This window comes from Symphalangus syndactylus, chromosome 12 (assembly GCF_028878055.3).
Source record: "Symphalangus syndactylus isolate Jambi chromosome 12, NHGRI_mSymSyn1-v2.1_pri, whole genome shotgun sequence".
In the NCBI taxonomy this organism is placed as follows: Eukaryota; Metazoa; Chordata; class Mammalia; order Primates; family Hylobatidae; genus Symphalangus; species Symphalangus syndactylus.
In genome coordinates, this window is record NC_072441.2 from 45850167 (window position 1) to 45873935 (window position 23769).

The 23769-nt window shown below is 36.6% G+C and overlaps 1 protein-coding gene across 3 annotated transcripts in view; it reads left to right on the forward strand.

The window, feature by feature from the left end:
• BTBD8 (BTB domain containing 8) overlaps window positions 1-23769 on the forward strand; it is a 118022-nt gene that overhangs the window by 86673 nt on the left and 7580 nt on the right. Inside the window, exons 10-14 of one of the 3 annotated variants that reach the window (XM_063625379.1) lie at window positions 12907-13089; window positions 13816-13962; window positions 14818-14947; window positions 17367-17428; window positions 22788-23505. In XM_063625379.1, coding sequence (XP_063481449.1) covers window positions 12907-13089; window positions 13816-13962; window positions 14818-14947; window positions 17367-17428; window positions 22788-23505 — 1240 coding nt within the window. The remainder of the gene's footprint in view (window positions 1-12906; window positions 13090-13815; window positions 13963-14817; window positions 14948-17366; window positions 17429-22787; window positions 23506-23769) is intronic. The other 2 variants (XM_063625380.1, XM_063625381.1) reach the window with 2 other exon arrangements.

Here is a 23769-nt window from a genome sequence, read left to right on the forward strand (position 1 = left end):
TCAGCCTGCAGTATTCCTTTCCTAGCAGTGCAAACAGGTTAACACAAATACCCAGAAGTAGGATTTTTGGATCATATGGTAGTTCTATTTTTAATTTTTTGAGGAACCTACATACTGTTCTACATAGCGGCTGCACCATTTTGCATTCCTGCCAGTGGTGTACAAGTGCTCCCTATTCTCCACATCCTTACCAAGACTTGTTATCTTTTATTTTTTTGATCATAGCCATCCAAACAGATGTGCCATGACATCTCTTGTGGTTTTAATTTGCATTTCCCTGATGATTAATGACACAGAACATCTTTTCATATACCTGTTGGCCATTTGTGTGTCATCTTTGGAGAAATGTATATTCAAGTCTTCAGCCAATTTTTAGTTGTGTTATCAGATTTTTGCTATTAAATTATAGGAGTTTCTTATATATTTTGGAATTAGCCCCTTATGACATGTATGGTTTGCAGTATTTTTCCCCATTCTGTAGATTTTTTCAATGTCTTGTTTTCTTTGCTGTATGGAGGCTTTTTAATTTGATATAGTTTCACTCGTTTGTGTTTGCTTTTGTTGCTTGTCCTTTTGGTATCATATCTGTGAAATCATTACCAAGACAAATGTCATGAAGCTTTCCCCTGTGTTTTCTTCTAGGAGTTTTAGAGTTTCAGGTCTTAGGTTGAAGTCTTAAATCCATTTTGAGTTGATGTTTGGGTATGTTGTACGATAAGGCTCAAATTGTATTCTTTTGCTTATGGATATCCAGTTTTCCCAGCACCATTTGTTGAAGAGACTTTCCTGACCCATTGTGTATTCTTGGCACCTTTACTAAAGAGCAGTTGTATGTATGTGAATGTATTTCTGGGCTCTCTATTCTGTTCCATTGATCTCTATGTCTGTCTTTAGGCCAGTATCACACTGTTTTAGTTACTACAGCTTTGTTATATATTTTGAAATCAGAAAATCAAAGTCACTGCAACTTTTTCCTTCTTTCTTAAGATTAATTTGGCTATTCAGAGTATTTTGTGGTTCCATATGAATTTTAGAATTGTGTTTTCTATTTCTATAAAAAATGCAATCAAGATTTTGATAGAGATTGCATTGTATCCATAGGTCACTTTGTGTAGTATGGACTTTTTAGCAACCTTAAGTCTTCCAATCCATGAATACTGGATGTCTTTCTGTTTGTCTTCTTTAATTTCTTTTTAAAATTTCTATCTGTCTATCTGTTTATTTATGAGACAGGGTCTTGCTCTGTTGCCCAGGCTGGAATGCAGTGGCATGATCATAGCTCACTGCAACTTTGAACTCCTGGTCTCAAGTGATCCTCCTGCCTCAGCCTCCCAAGTAGCTGGGATTACAGGCACAAGCCACTGTGCCCAGCTGTGCCTTCTTTAATTTCTTCCACCAATGTTTTGTAGTTTTTAGCATACAAGTCTTTCACCTTCTTAGATAAGTTTATTCTTAAGTATTTTACTCTGGTGCTATTGTAAATGGGATTGTTTTTCTAATTTCCTTTTCAATCGTTAATGTTGTTAGTTGAAATGCAACTGATTATTATATGTTCATTTTGTATCTTTCATCTTTACTGAATTTGTTTTAACAGTTTTTTGGTGAAGTGTTTAGAGTTTGCTATATATAAGATTATGTTATCTGCAAGCAGGGACAATTTTACTTCTTCCTTTACAGTTTGGATGCCTTATTATTTCTTCTTCATACCTAATTGTTCTGGTTAGGACTTCCAGGACTATGTTGAATGGAAGTGGAGAGAATGAGCATCCTTGTCTTGTTCCTGATATTAACTTAAAAGTTTTCAGGGTAAACCTTGAGTATGATTCTAACAGTGGGTTTGTGGCCTCTATTATGTTGAGATAATTTACTTCTATTCCTAACTTGTTGAGAGTTTTCAGTCATGAAAAGCAATTGAATCCTGTCAAATACTGTTTCTGCATTTACTGAGAAAATCATTTATTTGACTTCTATCTATGCTGTTAATCATGTGGGTCGCATTAATTGATTCACATATGTTAAATCATCCTTTTATCCTAGGAATAAATACCACTAGTTGATGGTGAATTATCTTTATAATGTACTGTTGAATTCAGTGTGCCAGTGCTTTGTTGAGGATTTTAACATCTATGTTCATCAGGGATATTGGCCTATAATTTTTCTTTTCTTGTAGTATTCTTATGTGGCTTTGGTGTCAAAGTAATGCTGGCCTTGTAAAATGAGGGAAATATTCCCTCCTCTTCAGTTTTTTGGAAGGGTGTGAGAAGGATTGGTATTAGGTCTTTCCTTTACCTAGCAGAATTCAGTAATGAAGCCATCAGCAGAATTCAATATTGAAGCCATCAGTAGAATTCAGTAATGAAGCTATCAGTCCTGGACTTTTCTTTGATGGGAGACTTTTTATTACAGCTCAATCTCCTACACATTATCAGTCTGTTCAGATTTTCTATTTCTTCATGATTCAACCTTAATAGGTTATGTCTAGGAATTTCTCCATTTCTTCTAGGTTACCTTGTTTATTGGCTTGTAATTGTTTATAACAGTCCCTTATGATCATTTTAATTTGTGTCGTCTATTGTAATGCCTCCTCTTTCATTTTGGATTGTATAATATTTATTTGCATCTTCTCTGCTTTTTTTCTTAGTATAAAAGATTGTCAATTTTGTTTATCTTTTCAAAAAAGCAACTCAGTTTTGTTAATTTTAAAAAACTGTTTTTCTATCCTTTACTTATTTCTGCTCTAATCTTTTTTTTTTCCTTGGTTTGCTAACTTCAAGCTTAGTTTCTTCTTTTTTTAGTTCCTTGTGGTATAACGTAAAGTTTTTTTCAGATCGTTTTGTTTTTAATGTAGGCATTTATCGCTGTAAACTTTCCTCTTAGTTCTGCTTTTGCTGCATCCCATAAGTTTTGGTATATTATATTGTTGTTTTTGTTTGTTTCAAGATATCTTCTTGTTTATCCTTTGATTTTTTTCTTTGACCCATTGGTTGTTCAAAAGTGTGTTAATTTCTACAATTTGTGTATTTTCTAGTCTTTCTTCTGTTGATTTCTACTTTTATTCCATTGTGTTCAGAAAAGATGCTTGGTGTGATTTCAGTTGTGTTAATTTTGTTAAGACTTATTTTGTGACTGAACATGATATATTCTGGAGAACATTTTGTGTGTGCTTAAGAAGAATGTATATTCTGCCCCTGTTGGTTGGGATGTTCTGTATAGGTATGTTAGGTCCATTTGGTCTATAGTGTTTTTGAAGTCCAGTATTTCTTCATTGATTTTCTGTCGGATGTATTCATTATTCTTATTTACTTATTTATTTATTTAGTTAGGAGATGGAGTCTCACTTTGTCTCCTAGATTGGAGTTCAGTAGCACAATCATAGCTCACTACAGCCTCAGACTCCTGGGCTTAGTGATCCTTCTGCCTTCCAAGTAGCTGGAACTACAGGCATGTGCCACCATCACTGGCTTTTTTTTTTTTTTCTTGGTAGGGATAGGGTCTTGCTGTGTTGCCTAGGTTGGTCTCAAAATCCTGGCTGCTTTCTTCCCAAGTGATCCTCCCATCTCAGCCTTCTGAGTTTCTGGGATTACAGGCATGAGCCACTGTGCCCAACATGTTGTATTCACTATTGAAAAGTTGTGTATTGAAAGTTCCTACTGTCTTTGTATTGCTTTCTCTCTCTCTCTTCAGATCTATTAATACTTGCTTTATATATTTAGGTAATATGATGCAGGGTGCATGTATGTTTATAATTGTTGTATCTTCCTATCTTCCTGGCATATTCTTTTATCATTACATAATGTCTGTGTCTCTTGTGACAAGTTTTGACTTAAAGTCTATTTTGTTTGATATGGTATAGCCACTCTTACTCTTTTTATTACCATTTGTATGGAATATCTTTTTTTATTCCTTCACTTCCTGCCTAAATGTGTTGTTAAATCTAAAGTGCATCTCTTGTAGACAGTATATCATTGGATCTTGTTTTTTAATCCACTTAGCTACTCTGTCTTTTGATTGGATAGTTTAATCTATTTATATTTTAAGTAATTATTGAGAGGAAAGGATTTACTGTTGCCATTTTATTATTTTCTGTTGTCCTATAGTTCTTTGGTCCCTCTTTTTATCTCCTGCTGTGTTTCTTTGTGCTTTATTTTGTTAATATTAATATACTAAATTTTTTTTTCTTTTTTGGTATAACTTCTATATGTATTTTGTTTATAATTACCATGGGACCTACATAAATATCTCATAGATATAACAGTCTATTTAAGCTCAATCCACATACACAGAAACTCTACAGTTTTACTTCTCCCCACACACATACACTCTGTTTCTGATTTCACCATTTATATCTACCTATAGTACATATTCGTTAATATACTTTTTAGTTATAGTTATTTTTAATGCATTTATTTTTTGACTTATATGCAAAAATTAAAAGTGATTAATTCATTTGTAACAAATATGCCACTCTGATGTTGAATATTGATAATGAGAGAGGCTGTGCATTGTGTGAGATCAAGGGGCTTATGGGAAATCTCTGTACTTTCCTCTCAGTTTTGCTGTGAACCTAAAACCATGCTTAAAAAAATGAAAAAAAAAAATTTAAGACAGGGTCTCACTCTGTCACCCAAGCTGGAGTGCAGGGGCATGATCACAGCTCACTGCAGCCTTGACCTCCTGCCTCAGCCTCCCAAGTAGCTGAAACTATAAACATGTGCCATCACACCTGGCTAATTTTTGTATTTTTTTATAGAGAAATGGTTTTGCCATGTTGCCCAGTCTTGCCTCAAACTCCTGGGCTGAAGCGATCTATCTAGTTCAGCTTCTGGAAGTGTTGGAATTACAGGCATGAGCCATTGTGCCCAGCCAATATCTTTTTTTTTAAGTGATTTATTCACTGCCATAAGTGATACAGTACTCTTCATAAGTGAATCATAAGCGATTCATTACTCTTTGTTTGTTTATATATATTTTTCTTTTCTTTCTTTTTTTTTTTTCTGGAGATGAGGTCTTGCTCTGTCACCTAGGCTGGAGTGCAGTGGCACAAACATGGCTCACTGCAGTCTCAGCTTCATAGGCTCAACCAATCCTCTTGCTCCACAGCCTCCCAAGTAGCTGGGATTGCAGGTGCATGCCACCACAGCCAGCTAATTTTTTGTGTTTTTTTCGTAGAGACAGGATTTTGCCATATTGCTCAGGCTGGTCTCGAACTCCTGAGCTCAAGTGATCTGCCCACCTTGGCCTCCCAAAGTGCCTGGACTGCAGGCATGAGCCACCATGCCTGCCTTATATATTTTCCTTCACCAATGAGTTTCATACTTTCTTATGCTCTCATGTTGCTTTTTAATGTACTTTTGTTTCAACTTGAAGAATTCCCATTAGCACTCCTTTTAAGGCAGATCAACTGGTGATGAATTTTCTCGGCTTTTGTCTTTATCTTTGCCTCATTTTTGAAGGACAGTTTTGCCAGGTTTGGTATTCTTGGTTGGCAGGGTTTGTTTGTTTTTAAAAAGCACTTTGAATATATCATTGCACTCCCTTATTGCCTGCAAGATTTCTGTTGGAAAATCTGCCTTTAGTCTTATAAACATTCCCTTGTACATAAGTTGCTTTTTTCTTGCTGCTTTCAAAATTTGCTCTTTTACTTTGGCTGTTTGATTATATGTCTCACTGTGGATTTCTTTGGATTCATCTTATTTGGGAGTACTTTGGGCTTCCTGGATCTGAATGTCTGTTTCCTTCTCCAGATTGGGAAGTTTTCAGCCATTATTTCTTTTAATAAATTTTCTGACCCTTTTTCTCCTTTCTCCTTTGGAACTTTAGTAATGTGTATATTGTCCCATAGTGCCTTAAACTTTCTTTACTGTTTTTCATTCTTTTTGCTCTTCTGATTGAATAGTAATTTCAATGACCTGTCTTTGAATTTGCTTATTCTTTCTTCCCTTTGATCTAGTCTGCTGTTGAACACCTTTAAAGAATTTTTCAATTCAGTAGTTGTATTCTTCAGCTCCATGATTTCTGTTTGGCACTTTTTTAATATTGTATATCTCTTTAATGAAATTATTACTTTGTCGTGCATTATTTTCCTGACCTTGGTGTGAACATCTTTATGATGATGATTTTGAATTCTCTGTGAGCTAAATCATATATCTCAATTTCATTTAGGCCAGTTTCTGGAGATTTATTTCGTTCTTTGGAACATATTTCTGTGTTCATTTTCCTTGACTCTCTTTGTATCTGCACATTAGATTAACAGCTACCTCTTCCAGCTCTCATGGACTGGCCTCATACAGGAGAAGACCCGTACTAATCAGCCCAGCCAGAGATTCAGGGCCTCTCAAACCTTCTTGCTAGTCCAACTCACTTTCTTTCTAGTGGCTTCCAAGCATCTAGAGTATCCTGGGTCCTATTAGTGCTCTGAGTCAGGTTCCTTGGGTAGCCCCCAGAAAAGTTAGGTCATTGGATACTCCTCTACACTCCTTCCTGCCCCAAGTAGAAGGTGGGATTTGGGGCTTTTCCAGCTGTTCACTCTCTACTGAGACAAGTGAAGGGGTTCTGGCAACTAGTCGCATGCAACATCATCTACCTTCTTTGTTCTCATTGGCCCTCAGATGGCTAAGACATGCTAGGTCCCATTAGGAGGAGATATGGTGACTACCAGCCCAAATCACCATTTGTGTTCTTTCCCAGGTAGCTAGAGTTTGCTGGGTCCCATCAGCACTCCAAGACTGCAAGACAGAAATCAGTCATCTAGGCAACCCCTGGAAAAGTTGGGATGTTTGACACATGGTCTAACTCTTTCCTTCCCCAGGGAGAGGCTGGGAGCTTGTGGTTTTCTTCCCAGTTGTACAGCTCTGTGCCAGGGGTAGAATTCTGGTGAGAGTGTATCTCATATTTCCCTATCAGCTTCAGAGTGTCTGGTTTCATGCTCATCCTCAGTGCAGGAGCCTCTCAACTAGTTTCTCAATTTCTCACAAAGAGAATTTGTTAATTGTTGAGTCAGTGTGTTCATGGGGGAAGGAGGGTTTAGGGCTTCCTATTCTGCCATCTTGCTGATGTCACTTCTCCTCAAGCAGTCTTCTTAAGCCTTCTTTAGTTCTAATTCAGTTCAACCACATGTGCCATGGAAGGTACTCTAATCCATAAAATATTTCTTTGTCATCAAGGGAGATATGAAAGTGCTGCTACATTAGAGTATAACATGGAGAATTTTTAAATATGTTTTAGTGTGAGGAACTTTAAATTTTTACCCTTCTTTGTCACCAAGTCAAAAGACAGATAACAGTTGATATGATATTTATAACACTAATTTTCCTAATATAGAGAGTTTCTACAAATTGATTTTTAAAAATCAAAGCGAAACATAGGATAGAATTAGATAGTTCACTAAGGAAATACAGATACCTCTTAATTTGATGAGCAGATCCTGAACTTCATTTATTTAAGAGAAATGGACGTGAGAACTACCATGTCAGACCATTTTCTACCTTTCAGAATGATGAAAAGAAATTTTCACTGCGTTAGTAAGAGTATGTGGGATAAATATTCTGATTTATTCCTGGGAAGGTCATAAATTAGCACAACTTTTTCTATGTTTCCTAAGCTTTTTATCTGTGACCCAGAATAAAAAGATGTTTTTTGTTTGTTTGTTTTGTTGTTGTTTTCACTGTAACCCAATACACTAACATATAGAACAGAAATACAAGTTTCACAAAAGATCTCTTAGCCTTATTACATATGATGTACTGGTGTTTTCTATGTTTCTCCTTCCTTTTTTTGTCTTTCTCACCCACCCACCCCCTTCTTTCTTTTGTTTTCTAGTGCTGATTGTGAACCGCTAAATACATTTCTCTAGGTTGCTATGGAGGAATCTACCACTTGAAAAACACTGCTCCATTGATTGTATATTGGCAGTGTTTTGGATACCCCTGGTGTCCCACCTCATAGCCTCTTGGCCCATGTTTGTACTCAAACTATTGCTGCAGCATCTAGCTGCACATGGATGTGATTCTGACAGCACTTTCCCTCAGCCACATCACATACACATCTTTCTCACTTTCTGTACTGAGGCTTCACTGCTACACCACATGAGATACCTGCAGCTCAGCAATTCTGAACCTGTGTAAACCTGGCAGTGAAAGAGAGTTCACATCCCTGAGGGCAAGCCTTGACCAATGGGAGATGAGAGCCAGTGGTTGATGTTTCATTGTTCTGTCTGTTGGATGGATAATTCAAAGTATGTCCTTCATAGCTCTTCAGAGGGTCCCCAACAAGATTGAGTCCCAGTTGCCTACAATAGTGAATTCTACTACATTAAAGTTTTTCGAACTTTAATGTATCTACAAAACACTTGGGGGTCTTGTTTAAATGCAGATTCTAATTCAATAAGTCAAGGGAGGATACAGAGATTGTGTATTTCTAACAGGCTCTGGCTAGCTGATGCCACTTTGAATAGCAGAGAGCTAGAAAATACACCCTTGAATTAGCTTTCCTTCCTTTCTTCCCTGTTGCACTCTTCCAGCACCTCAGATCCCCCAGGATCACTTCACAAATAAACTGTCTGCATATAAGCCTGTTTCTCAGGCTCAGTTTTTAGGCAGAACCCAGGTTAAGAGAAGTAGTATTGACCCAGCAATTCTACTTCTAGAAATGTATCTTGTAGATATTTTCACATATTTGTGAAATAATGTTATATACAAGGTAAGTCATTACGGCATAATAGCAAAACTGGAAACAATGTAAATGTCTTTAAGTAGAGGACTGGTTAAATGACTTGTGATATGTCTATATTATGGACTATGACATGGCTATTAAAACAGAAAAATATATATATACACTGGTAAGAAAAATATTCAAGATGTGTGCTAAGTGTAAAAGGCAAGATACAGGGCCGGGCATGGTGGCTCACGCCTGTAATCCCAGCACTTTGGGAGGCTGAGGCAGGCAGATCATGAGGTCAGGAGATCGAGACCATCCTGACTAACACGGTGAAACTGTCTGTACTAAAAAATACAAAAAATTAGCCGGGCGTGGTGGCGGGCACCTGTAATCCCAGCTACTCGGAAGGCTGAGGCAGGAGAATGGCGTGAACCTGGGAGGCGGAGCTTGCAGTGAGCCGAGATTGCACCCCTGCACTCCAGCCTGGGCAACAGAGAAAGATTCTGTCTCAAAAAAAAAAAAAAAAAGGCAAGATACAGAGTACTGTGCATATTAATGCCTTCATTTGTATAAAATAAGCAGAAAATTACATATATGTTTTGTTTGTATATGCACAAAATAACTCTGGAAAGATAAGGGAAAAAATAATATTGGTTGTAAAATGGATGGTTTGGGGACAGGAAGGAGAGGAAGTCTTTTCCTAGAATGTCCTTTATACATTTGAAAAAAAATTTTTTTTTTTGAGCAATAGCAAAGTTTATTGTTTATTGTGAAGAGCGAAAGGACAGAGCTTCCACAGTGTGGAAGGGGACCCAAGCGGATTGCCCTACATTTGAAATTTTTAAATTGTCATTGTGTTAACTGTTGAATTAAAATTTAAGTGTTTGGTCTGAAAGCATTACTTTTTTTTTCTTTGAATCTTGAGGTACTCTGACATTTAATGTTTATCATATATTCAGATGAGTATGGAATAAGATCATGTATCATCTATGTTATTTAACTATGTCCATATTGTAGTTTTCCAAGCTAAATTATGACAATTATACTCTATATCTGTGGTTTTTTAAAAAATGCTATTGTCAGAGCACATCACATTATTATATAGTAAGCACTTTGTAGATACCTGCCAAATTTATTTAAATACCTCACATTTGGCTTCCCTACCAGAGCAGTGCCTGCAGTAGAACAAATTGAGCTTATTGTCTAAAACTCTTAGTAATTGTACAGGTACTCAGGAAGTCACTGGAAGAGGAAACGATAATGGTTCTAAAAATGAGACGAATTATAGCAAAGTATGACTTTTTTTTATTTTACTCAAAGCAGTGGAAGAATATAATACATTTTTAAAGGATTATTGGCTGGATGCAGCGGCTCACACTTGTAATCCCAGCACTTTGGGAGGCCAAGGTGGGAGGATCACTTGAAGCCAAGAGTTCAAGACCAGCCTGGACAACATGGCAAGACTCCATCCCTACAAAATTTTTTAGAGCTGGGCGTGGTAGCTCACACCTGTAATCCCAGCATTTTGGGAGGCCAAGGCGGGTGGATCACTTGAAGCCAGGAGTTTCAGACCAACCTGACCAACATGGTGAAACCCCATCTCTACTAAAATACAAAAAATTAGCTGGGCATGGTGGCGTGCACTTGTAATACCAGTTATTTGCATGACTGAGGCATAAAAATTGCTTGAACTGGGGAGGTGGAGGTTACAGTGAGCCGAGATTGCGCCACCGTACCTAGCCTGGGCGACAGAGCAAGACCCCGTTATGGTGAGCCGAGATCGCACCACTGTACTCCAGCCTGGGCGACAGAGCAAGACCCCGCCATCTGAAACAGGGTCTTGCCCTGTCGCCCAGGCTGGAGTGCAGTGGTGTGATCTCAGCTCACTGCAAGCTCTGCCTCCTGGGTTCACGCCATCCTTCTGCCTCAGCCTCCCAAGTAGCTGGGACTACAGGTGCCCACCACCACGCCCAGCTAATTTTTTGTATTTTTTTTTCTTTTTATTATTATTATTATTATACTTTAGGTTTTAGGGTACATGTGCACAATGTGCAGGTTTGTTACATATGTATCCATGTGCCATGTTGATCAATTTTTTGTATTTTTAGTAGTTTCACCATGTTGACCAGGATGGTCTCAATCTCCTGACCTTGTGATCTGCCCACCTCAGCCTCCCAAAGTGCTGGGATTACAGGTGTGAGCCACCTCGCCCAGCCAATACTTTTCTAAAAAAAAATTAGCTGGGCTTGGTGGCATGCACATGCGGTTTCAGCTACTTGAAAGGCTGAAGCAGGAGGATCACTTGATCGCAGGAGTTTGAGGCTGCAGTGAGCCATGTTCAAGCCACTACATTCCACCCTGGGTGACAGAGCAAGACTTGTGTCAAAGAAAAAAAAAAGGATTATTAGTAAATGGTTAAAATTTTTAGTTTTGAAGTTGAAAGATTAAACTTGTTATCTTAGAGATTGACTGATAGACTCTGTCACCAATCATGTTAAAAGATCAGTAAGTAAATTTTAGTGTCTACTATGACCCAGTTTTATACTAGGCCCTGAGGATACATTGGTGAGCTAAAACAGAGGTGGTTTTACACTCATTGAACATACAGCCCAGTGAGGGAGACAGACATTAAATAGTAATGTTCATGTTTGATTAATTACAAATGAATTAAATGCTCTAACAAAAAGCAACAGATTTTCTTATAGTGTGTATAAAAGAAATCTGATGTAGATATATGGTATCAGGGAAGATGTAGTGCTTCTGGATCTAAAAAAAAAAAAAAAAAACAGAGGCTGTGCAGAGTCCACATCATGCTGTCCATGTTAGGTATTTCAGTCATTTCCAGATTTATCAATGATCTATTGCTGTGTAACAAACCACGCCCAAACTTAGCAGCTTAAAACAACTCCACAATTCTGTAAGTTCACTGGGTAATTCTTCTGCTGGTCTTGCCTGTGGCGGCTGCATTCAGCTGGGGGCTGAGGTGGGGTGCTGGTCCTCCTGCACCAAGTGGTTTTCCCTATCAGGCCTCTTTTGGTCTGGTGGTCCCAGGATTCTCAGAAGGTAAAGACTGAAGCTGCAAGGCTTCTTGAGGCCTAGGCTCAAGAACTTGCACATCACCACTGTTGGTTAAGGCAAGTGAGAAGGCTAGTAGTCTAGATTCAAGACTGAGGAGATAGATTCCACCTCTTGGTGGATGGAATTTGTGGCCATGTTTTTCAATTTACCAGTCTATCAAGTAACTAATTAATAAATAGTTATTTACTAAGCATTGTTTTAAGAACTGGAAATCAAACATGAATAAGATACAGTAATATATAAGTTGCCTTTTTTCCTTTTCCATGGAGTAGATGGTATTTGTGCATTGTCATTCCATTTTCCATAGAGATCAATATTTGTGAATGTTTTTTTCCATAGTATAATAATGAATCATGAAATGAATAAAATATAAACAGTGAAATCTTAACCTAATTAGAGAAGAGGAGGAAAATCCATGGGGATTATAAGTAATTTTTAGTCTTTCCAAATTTGCATAAAGAAACGTATTTTGTAGTCAGAAAAGAATTAGTGCTATGCTGGTGTAGCCATGCAGTTATGAATGATATCTATAAGCACAAAAATTAATTTAGTAGTGATAATCTTAGGGAACTCAAATTTTTCTTCCTAGTTATTATCACTTTGCTGTCAGGTTTATTTTAGCTACTTTTCTTTTCTTTCTTTCTTTTTTTTTTTTTTGAGATGGAATCTTGCTCTGTCACCCAGGCCGGAGTGCGGTGGTGCGATCTCGGCTCACTGCAACCTCCGCCTCCCGGGTTCAAGCAACTCTCCTCCCTCAGCCTCCTGAGTAGCTGGGGTTACAGGTGTGCACCACCATGCCCAACTAATTTTTGTATTTTTAGTAGAGGTGGGTTTTCACCATGTTGGCCAGGCTGATCTTGAACTCCTAACCTCAAGTGATCTACCCGCCTCAGCCTCCCAAAGTGCTGGGATTATAGGAATGAGCCACCATGCCCCGCCTGTTTTAGCTACCTTTTAAAGGTGGTTTCTTCCTAGCTCAAACTTTACCCTTTTGAATAATTCTGAGTGAATGAATAAACATTATATGTAAAACTAATGACAAAGACATTAGCTACCTGGAATTTTGTTTTTGCAGGAAACATCCCATAATAACAAAAGTATTTGATTTGCTTAGAGAGTTATTTTATTAGCAGTAATAGCATCTAACTTTTTCCAATTTTTTTTAAATCTAAGAATGATAAGAATGCTGCTTTTCTTCTGATGGAAAGTGACAGGCTAATCATCAGTTTACCCAGAGTGAAGTGGACGGAAGCAGCACTGACCATGGCGTCTCACCTTCAAGAAAAATGTATTGCATTTATTGTAGACAACTTCTCCAAGATTATTCAGAGTGAAAATTTTGCCCTTCTTTTGCAGGTACTATGCCTAAATTGTATCCTATATTTAGTTCCATCTTTATGTTCTGATTTCAGTTATGTAAGAGCTTTTAAATGCAGGTTGCTTTTGATTAAATTAATGTGATTTAAGTAAACTCCATAGCAGATGGCATGTTTACATAGGATTTAAGGCAGTGATGGACAGGATATTTGGCTCGCAAGATGAGAAAGGCTAGAGGGACGGGTTTGAGTGCCCTGGCAAGGCACAGTGTAATTCTCGCCAACTCTAGCCCTCCCTCAGCAAGCCACATTTTAGAAACCAAAGTCATAAAGATACTGTTTTGGCCAGTAATACAATTATGGTCCATGCTGAATTCTCTGTCTTATTGGGAAGCTACTTTCTCTAAAATTATTCACTGAATAAATAGCTCCTATTGTTTATTTCTAGGTTCTGTATTTAGGGCTATGTTGGCTTTTAAAAACTGTGTGTCCAACATGGCACATGTATACCTATGTAACAAACCTGCACGTTGTGCACATGCACCCTGGAACTTAAAGTATAATAAAAATAAATAAATAAAAATAAAAATAAAAACTGCGTGCATATGCATATATGCGAATTTTTTAACAAAAGAAAGGGAAAAGACAAATATGATTTCTGATTGACTTCATACAGCTAGTTACAATGATCTGTTATGCCAGACTTTCACGTTTCTTGTGCATTTTATATGCATTCCTCTTAAATATTAATTTCTGTGTTTTATAGTCACAAGCAATGAGTAGCACAGCCGATCTGTTGGACACAATTTTAAAAGCAATTGAAGAAAATGTCACCACTGAAAATAGCTGCTCTCTTCTTATGGCTCTGGACACATTGCTGAACTCTGACAGTACAAAGGAAATGGTACTGAATGTAATGAAATTTATTAAAATAATGCAATATTTGAACTAAGATTTTTAAATGTATGTGCATTTTAAATGTTGCATGGGTCATTGAAGCTAGGCAGTGGATACCTAGGAGTGGATTAAGGTCTCTACTTTTTATATGTTTGGAATGTTTTGTAATACTAAATTTTAAAAATTCCATTTGTCTCCAAATGGACTTTTTATAAAAGTTTAGAAATTGGCAGTTTGGCTGGGTAATTTTAAATGTAGTGTGATACTTAGCAACCTTATTTGGCACAGCATAACTCTAGTATTTCTCCCTGGTCCTACGGTAAATTTTCTAGATATAAAATGTGTATTTTAGAGTTTTTAATCATCAGTGTCTTTTATTTTATAATCTTAATTTTTCTCTTCAAAAAATCGTATTTTAAAATTAGGCTGGGAAGCAAAATTAAAATATTTATTTTTAAGTACAATTAATCAGTGGTCATTAATTAGGTAATTACAAATTATTGGCATTCTGTATTTGTTCAACAAGAATGGTTTTTAAAATGTATCGTATTTATTACTATTCCATAGAGCATTTGACCTTGTAATGTCATAGTTGATATGAAAAGGCTGTGGAAGGTGTTCACATCAAGGGCATCGGTGTTTTAAAATAACGTTTGGTTGAAAAGATGAGATTTTTTAGCTTTGTGTTCATTTATAAAATTTTGTTATTAATGAGTAAGTCTTCATAAATAACATGTACCCAGCGATCTTAAAAATCTAAATGATGACATCATTGATCTAGCTTAGGAGTAAGTAGATTCTGAAAGGAATAATGACTGGTTGCTATGACAATGTGGCTCTCACCAGCTGCTGATTTGTTGCTTGAACACAGGGTTTTACGTGCAAGATCCAGGCTCTGCGTGATAAGCTGTGGATCTTCCTGGTTCAGTCTTTCTATGCTGTTCGTCACACAGAAAGCTGGAAGCTGATGAGCACAGATGATCAACAGAAAATCCAAGCAGGTACGTTAGCCTTGAGATATTTCAATTCTTATGTAATGATCGTTGTGACAGCAGATACTTTGAGGGCATTCTGATAAGTGAAAAGGTTAACATTTGTGTGCTTCTGTTGGATAATAGGATGCTAACTGAAACTGGTGCTCATATGGTTAGGCAGTTTTAATAAATCATGCTTTTTAGCTGTTCTTAGAAAATGAAACTCATTTCCTTTATATATATATCTGTAAATATATATATATAAATTTCTAATCTTACTATACATTAGCAACAATGTTCTAGGCAAATTTGCTTACAAGCATTCTTGTGAAGAGATTAAAAGTGTAAGAAAATGTAACCCACATAGAACAGAGTATCGAACATACTTTTTCCTCCTTTTTAAATATGTTTTGTCATAAACCTTTTCCATCTTTTTCACCCTTTCTTGTGGTTTTGCCTGGAATAGATGGCTTTATTTCACAACTGATTGGTTTGGTGATGTGGAGTGTGCTATTGCGGACTGTCCCTCAGGAGCTGCACAGTGGTCTGTGACATTTAATAGGTATCATCTGAAACATTAGCATTAAGCAAAAGATGTATATTGCTCAGAACATGTGTTTAAAAAAATATCAAAATAAAAATTTGAGGGTGTGGAACTGGAAATGGCTTCATGACTATTTTTGGGTTAAAGCAGGTGCCTTAGAAAAAATATTGGCATATTCAGTGTGTATACTTTTTAAAACATTTTAAGAGACTAAATTTTATGAAGCAAACATTTTAGTACTGTAAACCATGGAAGCCATGTCTGTTAAAATATATTTTGAGAATGCATAAATATTTAAATTCTTTAGTGGTATCATCAGAATAGGATCTGTTTTTACATTATAAGCATTACATGATAGTGTAGCTAGATGTGATATGAAGAGCACTTTTCAAAGAAATTCCATTATTTTAAACAAAAATTATGAGAAGTTCTTAGAAATTGGACATTTTTTTCCTGGTGACTATTTCTGTGCTGATTTTTAAATGATGGTTTATTTTTACAAAATTTATGTAATGTGAAGTAACAAAATAAGATCAGCATTCCTTCAGTAGGTGTCTTCAGCTCTCTTCCGATTAGTAGCAAACTTTGGTTTTCTTTATTTTAGAGGATTTCATAGTTAAGTTGAGCTTCTGTGTTCTTTAATTCTTCAAAGTGCTAATTAAAAATACATGTAAATACCCATATTTAAATAAAATGTTATTGGTAATCCAACTATCCAACTAATCCAGCAATCCTTTTTGAATTGTCAAAAAGGACTTTTCATTCTATTACATTGTATCAGTGTAATAATAATGTTTTAATCTTAAGTTGAATTATAATGAGTTCCGACTTATGCATAATTACTTCATTGGGAAACTCAGATAAAGGAATGGTTCTGGGTTGTCTGTTACTACATTTCATATGTCATAGTTGAGTTACTGACCTTTGGGAGAAATTTTTTATTTTAATTTCTTCCTGTGTATTATTGTGCAGAGTCATTTGCTTACTGCAAATCAGTTCTATAGTGCCATTTTCAGGATCCTGCTTTGTCTTACAGCACATATCCTATAGAATTGAGATCATGGAAGATGCATGGTAGTTACAGATAATGTATTTTTTATTAGCTGATTTAATAAAAATCAAATAATTTTCAGAGATTGCATATATTTCTTCAAAATATATCTTAAAGCCCAGTAACCTTCAAAGGAAAGAAATACATTTGCTAAACTATATTTGTAGCTCTCATGTAATTATTCCAGCCTACATATTTTCCTGACAGCATTCAAATTCTTATTTGAAGAGCATAGACATGAGTTCTGCAATAAATTCCCATATAAACCTAACTTATAAAATGAATTTTTATTTAATTATAAAAGAATGATATTTTGAAGATTGTTTCTTGTTTTATTTTCAATAGAACCTTATTTTTTTATTTTCTCTTTCCTCCTTCTTCATTATATATCTGCAAAACCAGAAAATATTTTTAATTTCAAGAGTATTTTTACGTTTAGTATAAACATTTTCTCATATTTAATAGCTTGTAGAATGTTACATTTGCCGTAATCTGTAATTTTTTGTAATTTGGAAAACTAAATGAAACCAATTATCTAAAATGTCACAGTCTGAGAAAATTCTCGTGTTTTTGTAAATGTATAAATCTTCTCTGTGAGATTGTACAGTTCTTATTTATTAATTTTAATAACATAAAACCTAGGAGCCAGAGAATAAGATAGAAAATGGGGTTCTTTTAAAAAAAATTCTAAAATATAATAGGGAGTTGTTTTGTATACTAGATTGGTTTCAGGTTTATTAAGTTATTTCCATCAAAATATAACCTTTTTTCTGCTGACATTCTATTTTTCCTTTACTTCTAAGGTAATAATAATGTTCCCTATAAAAATAAATTGCTGTTTCTTTCTACAGCTGCATTTGACAAAGGTGATGATCGAAGACTTGGCAAAAAGCCTGTATTCAGTAGCTCGCAGGTAAACTTTCTAAATTTTATAGGTACAAATGAAAAAGATAACAAATTATTTAAAGCTTATTATTTTGTATTTTAGAAAAAGTTTTAAAAATCTATTCATTAATTGAATCTATTTCTTAATGGAAAATTTTTCTTTTTCTAAATCAAGTAAACATTTAATAAATGTTTTAAAGTGAATTTTTTATGTCCAATTGGCACTGGTAGTATCTACCTTTTTCATTTCCTTGAAAACATTTTTGGCAGCTAACAGAGCTATTTCAGTCTATTAGAATTTGTTTAGAACTCTAGACCTAATTCAATGTCTATTTTTCTAATTAGCCTACTTCTTAAAAAAGAAGATTTTAGGCCGGGCATGGTGGCTCACGCCTGTAATCCCAGCACTTTGGGAGACCAAGGCAGATGGATCACCTGAGGTCAGGAGTTTGAGACCAGCCTGGCCAACATGGTGAAACCCCATCTTTACTAAATATACAAAAATTAGCCAGGCATGGTGGCACACACCTGTAATCCCAGCTACTTGGGAGGCTGAGGGAGGAGAATTGCTTGAACCCGGGAGGCAGAGGTTGCAGTGAGCCGAGATTGCACCATTGCACTGCAGCCTGGGTGACAAGAGCGAAACTCTGTCTCAAAAAAAAAAAAGATTTTAATTCACATAATGTATTTTTGGTGTCTTTGAAAAAAGCAATTAGTACTAAGAGTACAACTATGTTTTACTTTAAAAGTTACTTGGTATACTTTTATGAGGTATCTAAAGTAGTTGAATTCTGAGAAAGTAGTATTGTGGTTGCTGAAAACTAGGGGGAGGGAGAAAGGAGGAGTTGTTCAATGAGTACAGAGTTTCCATTTTGCAAGATGAAAAGTTATCTGTTGTGCAACGAAGTGCATGCAGCTAACATTACTACACTGTTACTGAAGTGTACTAAAGAGTACTTAAGTGTATTAAATGGTTAAGATGGTAGATTTCATGTTTTGTGTGTTGTTTGTTTGTTTGTTTTTGACCATCCACAAAGTTATTTGGTGTTTTCCTTATAACCTGAAATAAATTTTTCTTCCCAAAAATGTTATTAATTATGGTTAGGGTTCCTAGCTAACTTACAGATGTTCACTTAACCAATAATATATTCAAAGTACAAAATAATTCTAACCTCCGTGTGGTACAGTGATAGACATACATTGAGAGTTCCGGTTTGGAATGCAATGAACGTATTGCCCTAGCAGAGTGGAATAGGAAATCCTTTTTTCTTCCTCATCAGCCAGTTGATAGGAACTAATGCAGCTCCAAGCCACAACTGAGAGTTCTCATGGCTTGAGGAAGAGGTCAAGCTCCAAATGTCTTGAGTGAGAAACTGGGAGACTGGAGTTTTTGCCAGTTAACCTCTTAGGATTGTTTCCAAAGTGGGTTTCACAAGATACGATCTCCATCTAGCATCAACTATAAGTTGGAGAGTTGCTACACACCATAGCTCCTCTTTTTTTTTTTTTTTTTTTTGAGGCGGAGTTTCGCTTTTGTTGCCCAGGCTGGAGTGCAATGGCACGATCTCGGCTCACCACAACCTCTGCCTCCCAGGTTCAAGCAGTTCTCCTCCCTCAGCCTCCCGAATAGCTGGGATTACAGGAATGTGCCACCATGCCTGGCTAATTTTGTATTTTTAGTAGAGATGGGGTTTCTCCGTGTTGGTCAGGCTGGTCTCGAACTCCCAACCTCAGATGATCTGCCCGCCTCGGCCTCCCAAAGTGCTGAGATTACAGGCGTGAGCCACCACGCCCAGCCCCATAGCAACTCTTATAGACCAATGCTGCATATTATACCTTGAAAGTGCTGAGAAACACTAAAGAATACTTTTGAATTGTTGCATCCAAAATTTCCCCCAATGTTATAGCTATGGAATACGACTAGGGTCCCCTCAACCCTTTTAAAGCATATTATACGATTCCACAGAACATACTCTAGGAAATGGTGCACTAGGACATTTTTTTCTGTGTTCCCTGTTATCCCCGTGTTTTTTAAAGGCCCCCAGGAATTAGCCTACTTGCCTTCCTATTCCCTGCTACTAACCAGGCTTTTCCTCTTGCCTTGCCTTACTGCAAAATAGAACAAAGTTTCATTCCTCATCCTCCTGACTTTGTGGTTGTCTAAGTCTTTTTTCTGTTAAGAACAATGGGAAGGAAGGAAGTTTCCCCCAGAAAGATAGTGATGTGCTGAAATGGATGCTGGACACATAATCAAAAGAGTTCAAATTTTGGCTTTACATTTATTATGTGTCATCTGTGAGTCTTAGTTTGCTTATTTATAAAATGGAGTAATAAAACCTAGCAGGATTATTGTGAAAATTAGGTGAAATAATTTATGTGCAATTATCTGGTATGTAGTAAGTGCTCAATAAACATGGAACAAATAAATGTGTTTTCCAAACAGGGATGAGCTATCTAGGAGGTGGGAGAAAGTTAATCAGATGAGACAGGGAAAGAGGTTTTTTGTTTGTTTGTTTTGTTGTGGTTGTTGTTGTTGTTGCCTGCTTCATTTTTCCTTCATAGAGCGATTTAAGAAGAATGCTTAGTACCAAAATACTTAAGGATAGAATATATGATATCTGGGATTTGCTTCAAAATAAAATGGCGGTAGGTGTGTATGAAATAAAATTGGAATTAATAATGAATTAATAATTTTTAGAGCTGGCTATTAGGTACGTGAGGATTCATTATACTCTTCTGTCCTCTTGTGATTATGTTTAATTTTTCCTATTTTTTGAGATAGGGTCTCACTCTGTCACCCAGGCTGGAGTGGAGTGGCACAATCACAGCTCACTGCAGCCTTGACCTTCTGGGCTCAAGGGATCCTTCCACCTCTGCTTCCTGAATAGCTGGCATAGGCCCAAGCTACCATGCCTGGCTAATGTTTGTATTTTTTTTTGTAGAGGTGGGGTTTTGCCACATTGCCTAGGCTGGTCTCAAACTCCTGGGCTCAAGCAATCCTCACCTGTCCTATTGTGAAATTTTTCAAGGCATACAGCTATACCATGTACTATATAGATTTCACCCATAGCATAATACTTCAAGATGCATAAATTCAAGGATAGAATAAATTAAGTAGATTCAGTGTTAAGGGTGGGAAGGAGTTCTAAAAGCAGAAGTCAGCCTGGTTTTAGGTGTTAAAAATAGAGAAATGTTATTTTTTGAGCTAAGATTTGAGCAAGAAAACAAAAAATGAGGACCAAGCCTATTTGAACGTTTTAAATGTTAGAATCCTAGAAGACTGCTGTGAATAGGACCAGTCTCTACGCTGTGGACAGGCATAAGCTGAGACCCAAAGCTGTTAATAATTTCTGAAATGTCCCAGGTTGGTTAGAGGCAAAACTAGGACAAGAATCTAGTGGTTGTTTTATCACCATGCTTTCCTTTTTTCTAAATTTAACCAAGTTATTTATTGTGTATTTTTTTGTGTGCACACACATTCATATATGTTATTTTATCTTGACAACTTTTAATGTAATTGGAAGCTTTTCATATTTAAAAATAGACTTTAAACTGAATATCAAAATATGCAATATATGCCCAGTGTTAACAACATCGAATATGTTTTTCGTTTGTTTGTATTTTGAGTATCCAATATGTGACATGGTGCCGAGGGATACAAAAGATGAAGAGGCACAGGCTCTGCCTCAGACCTCTACAATCTCATACAGCTTCCAAAGGAAAAAAAAAAAAAACCATTTGCATACTTACATAAAGAATGACAATAGGACGGGCGCGGTGGCTCACGCCTGTAATCTCAGCACTTTAGGAGGCTGAGGTGGGCAGATCACGAGGTCAAGAGATCAAGACCATCCTGGCCAAAATGGTGAAACCCCGTCTCTACTAAAAATACAAAAATTAGCTGGGCATGGAGGCTCATGCCTGTAGTCCCAGCTACTCGGGAGGCTGAGGCAGGAGAATTGCTTGAACCTGGGAGGCAGAGGTTGCAGGGAGCTGAGATTGTGCCACTGTACTCCAGCCTGGCAACAGAGCAAGACTCCATCTCAAAAAAAAAAAAGAATGACAATATTGGCCAGGCGCAGGGGCTCATGCCTGTAATCCTAGCACTTTGGGAGGCCGAGGCAGGTGGATTGCCTGAGCTCAGGAGTTCAAGATCAGCCTGGGCAACACGGTGAAACCCTGTCTCTACTAAAAATACAAAAAAATTAGCCAAGTGTGACTGCATGTGCCTATAGTCCCAGCTACTCAGGAGGCTGAGGCAGGAGAATTGCTTGAACCCGGGAGGCGGAGGTTGCAGTGAGCCGAGATTGGGCCACTGCACTCCAGCCTGGGTGACAGAGCAAGACTCTGTCTCAAAAAAAAAAAAAGAAAGAAAGAAAAAGAATGACAATATGATCTTAAAATATTATCCTAGAATTTCTACCAACTTAAAAATTTTCTTTGTTCCCTTTCATATCAAGGTTGGTTCTAAGGAAAATGATGAAGTAGGTACGTTTATCTTCAGTGCCATTTTATTTGTCCCTTTTTAGCCTATTTCAGCTATTTTTAGGATCCCTTTTCCTTTGCTTCCTATAGCCAGCCAGCGCTATACTAGTATCTTATTTGTCCAAAAACCAAGCTTTGCAGATGTAGTGTATTGATGTGCTGTGCTTCCTAGGAGCTTTTAAAAAATTTTTTTTAAAATAAGGACTCCAAGAAGTAAAGGATTCTTCCCACAGAGGATTAAGTCTTTAATGATAAAATTTCTGGCACTTGGAATAAGGTTGAAGAGAGAATTTTTATTGAAAATCTTTATAATGTCCCTCAAATTATGCCATATAGATGACTTCGGTGTGAGGTTAAATCATGAGCTCAAGTCCTGATTCCATCCCTCACCAGCCTGAGACCTGGGGTAAATCACATACCTACTTTAATCCTCAATTTCTTGTCTAAGAAATAGAAACAGCCACAGGAGCTAGTTCATGGGACTGTTGTGAGGATTAAGTGGGATGATGTATACAAAAGATGTAGTATAAAACATGGGAGTAAGCCTTCTAAAAAATCTTGGATATTATCATTCCTCAAGGCATCCTGAATCTTTATAGACATTAATCTCTACCAAAACTTCATACATTAAAAAAGCATTCCTTTTATTTATTTATTTACTTTAATAGATAGAATAGCATGCCTTTAAAATAAACACTTATGCTGTATTTCAGATTTAATTAAGGTAATCTAAGACAAAGTTTTGATCCAAATGATCAAAGACAGTTCAAGCTCTGACCTTAAATCATAATATGAACTTTTCTATTTTTTTTCTTCTTTGGAAGTCTGGCTTTTGGAAACATAAAATATTATATGTTAAAGATTTCAGTCAAATTACAAAGTATTTTTTTTCTTCTTTATAGCAAAGGAAACAAGTTTCTGACTCTGGTGATATAAAAATCAAATCTTGGAGGGGAAATAACAAGAAAGAGTGTTGGAGTTATCGCTCTACTAATAAAAAGATGAAATCTGATGGATTAGGAGCATCTGGACATTCATCAAGTACCAATAGAAACAGTATAAATAAAACCCTGAAGCAAGATGATGTAAAGGAAAAAGATGGTACAAAAATAGCATCTAAGATTACAAAAGAACTAAAAACTGGGGGAAAAAATGTTTCTGGAAAGCCCAAAACTATAACAAAATCCAAAACAGAAAATGGTGATAATGCACGGTTGGAAAACATGTCATCTAGACAAGTTGTAGAAAGATCAGCAACAGCAGCAGCAGCAGCAACTGGACAGAAGAATTTACTAAATGGAAAAGGAGTGAGAAATCAGGAAGGGCAAATTACAGGTGCCAGACCCAAGGTACTCACAGGAAACTTAAATGTGCAAGCCAAAGCAAAGCCTTTGAAGAAAGCTACAGGGAAGGATTCTCCATGCCTCAGCATCGCAGGACCCTCCAGCAGATCCACAGATTCAAGTATGGAATTCTCAGTTTCCACTGAATGTCTGGATGAACCAAAAGAAAATGGATCAATAGGAGAAGAAAAGCCTTCTGGACATAAACTATCCTTTTGTGATTCTCCAGGACAGATGGTGAAAAACAGTGTAGATAGTGTCAAAAATTCCACTGTAGGTGGGTTTTAGCACTGTAATTTTTAATATCTCCTGACAGTTCAAGTTCCTTAAAAAAACAAAAATCTAAACCTGTATTTGGGCTTTTATTTAGTTTCAGATGCCAACAGAATACTTATGTATATGTACTTATGCAAAGTGAGAGAAAATGGTAGTCCTTCCCACTTTAGTATTTCATTTTGTTTATAGTGTCTAACCAGTAAACTTACACATGTTTGTTACATATTTAATGTATTCTCTCTTATGACTCAGTTTTTCTTAATTT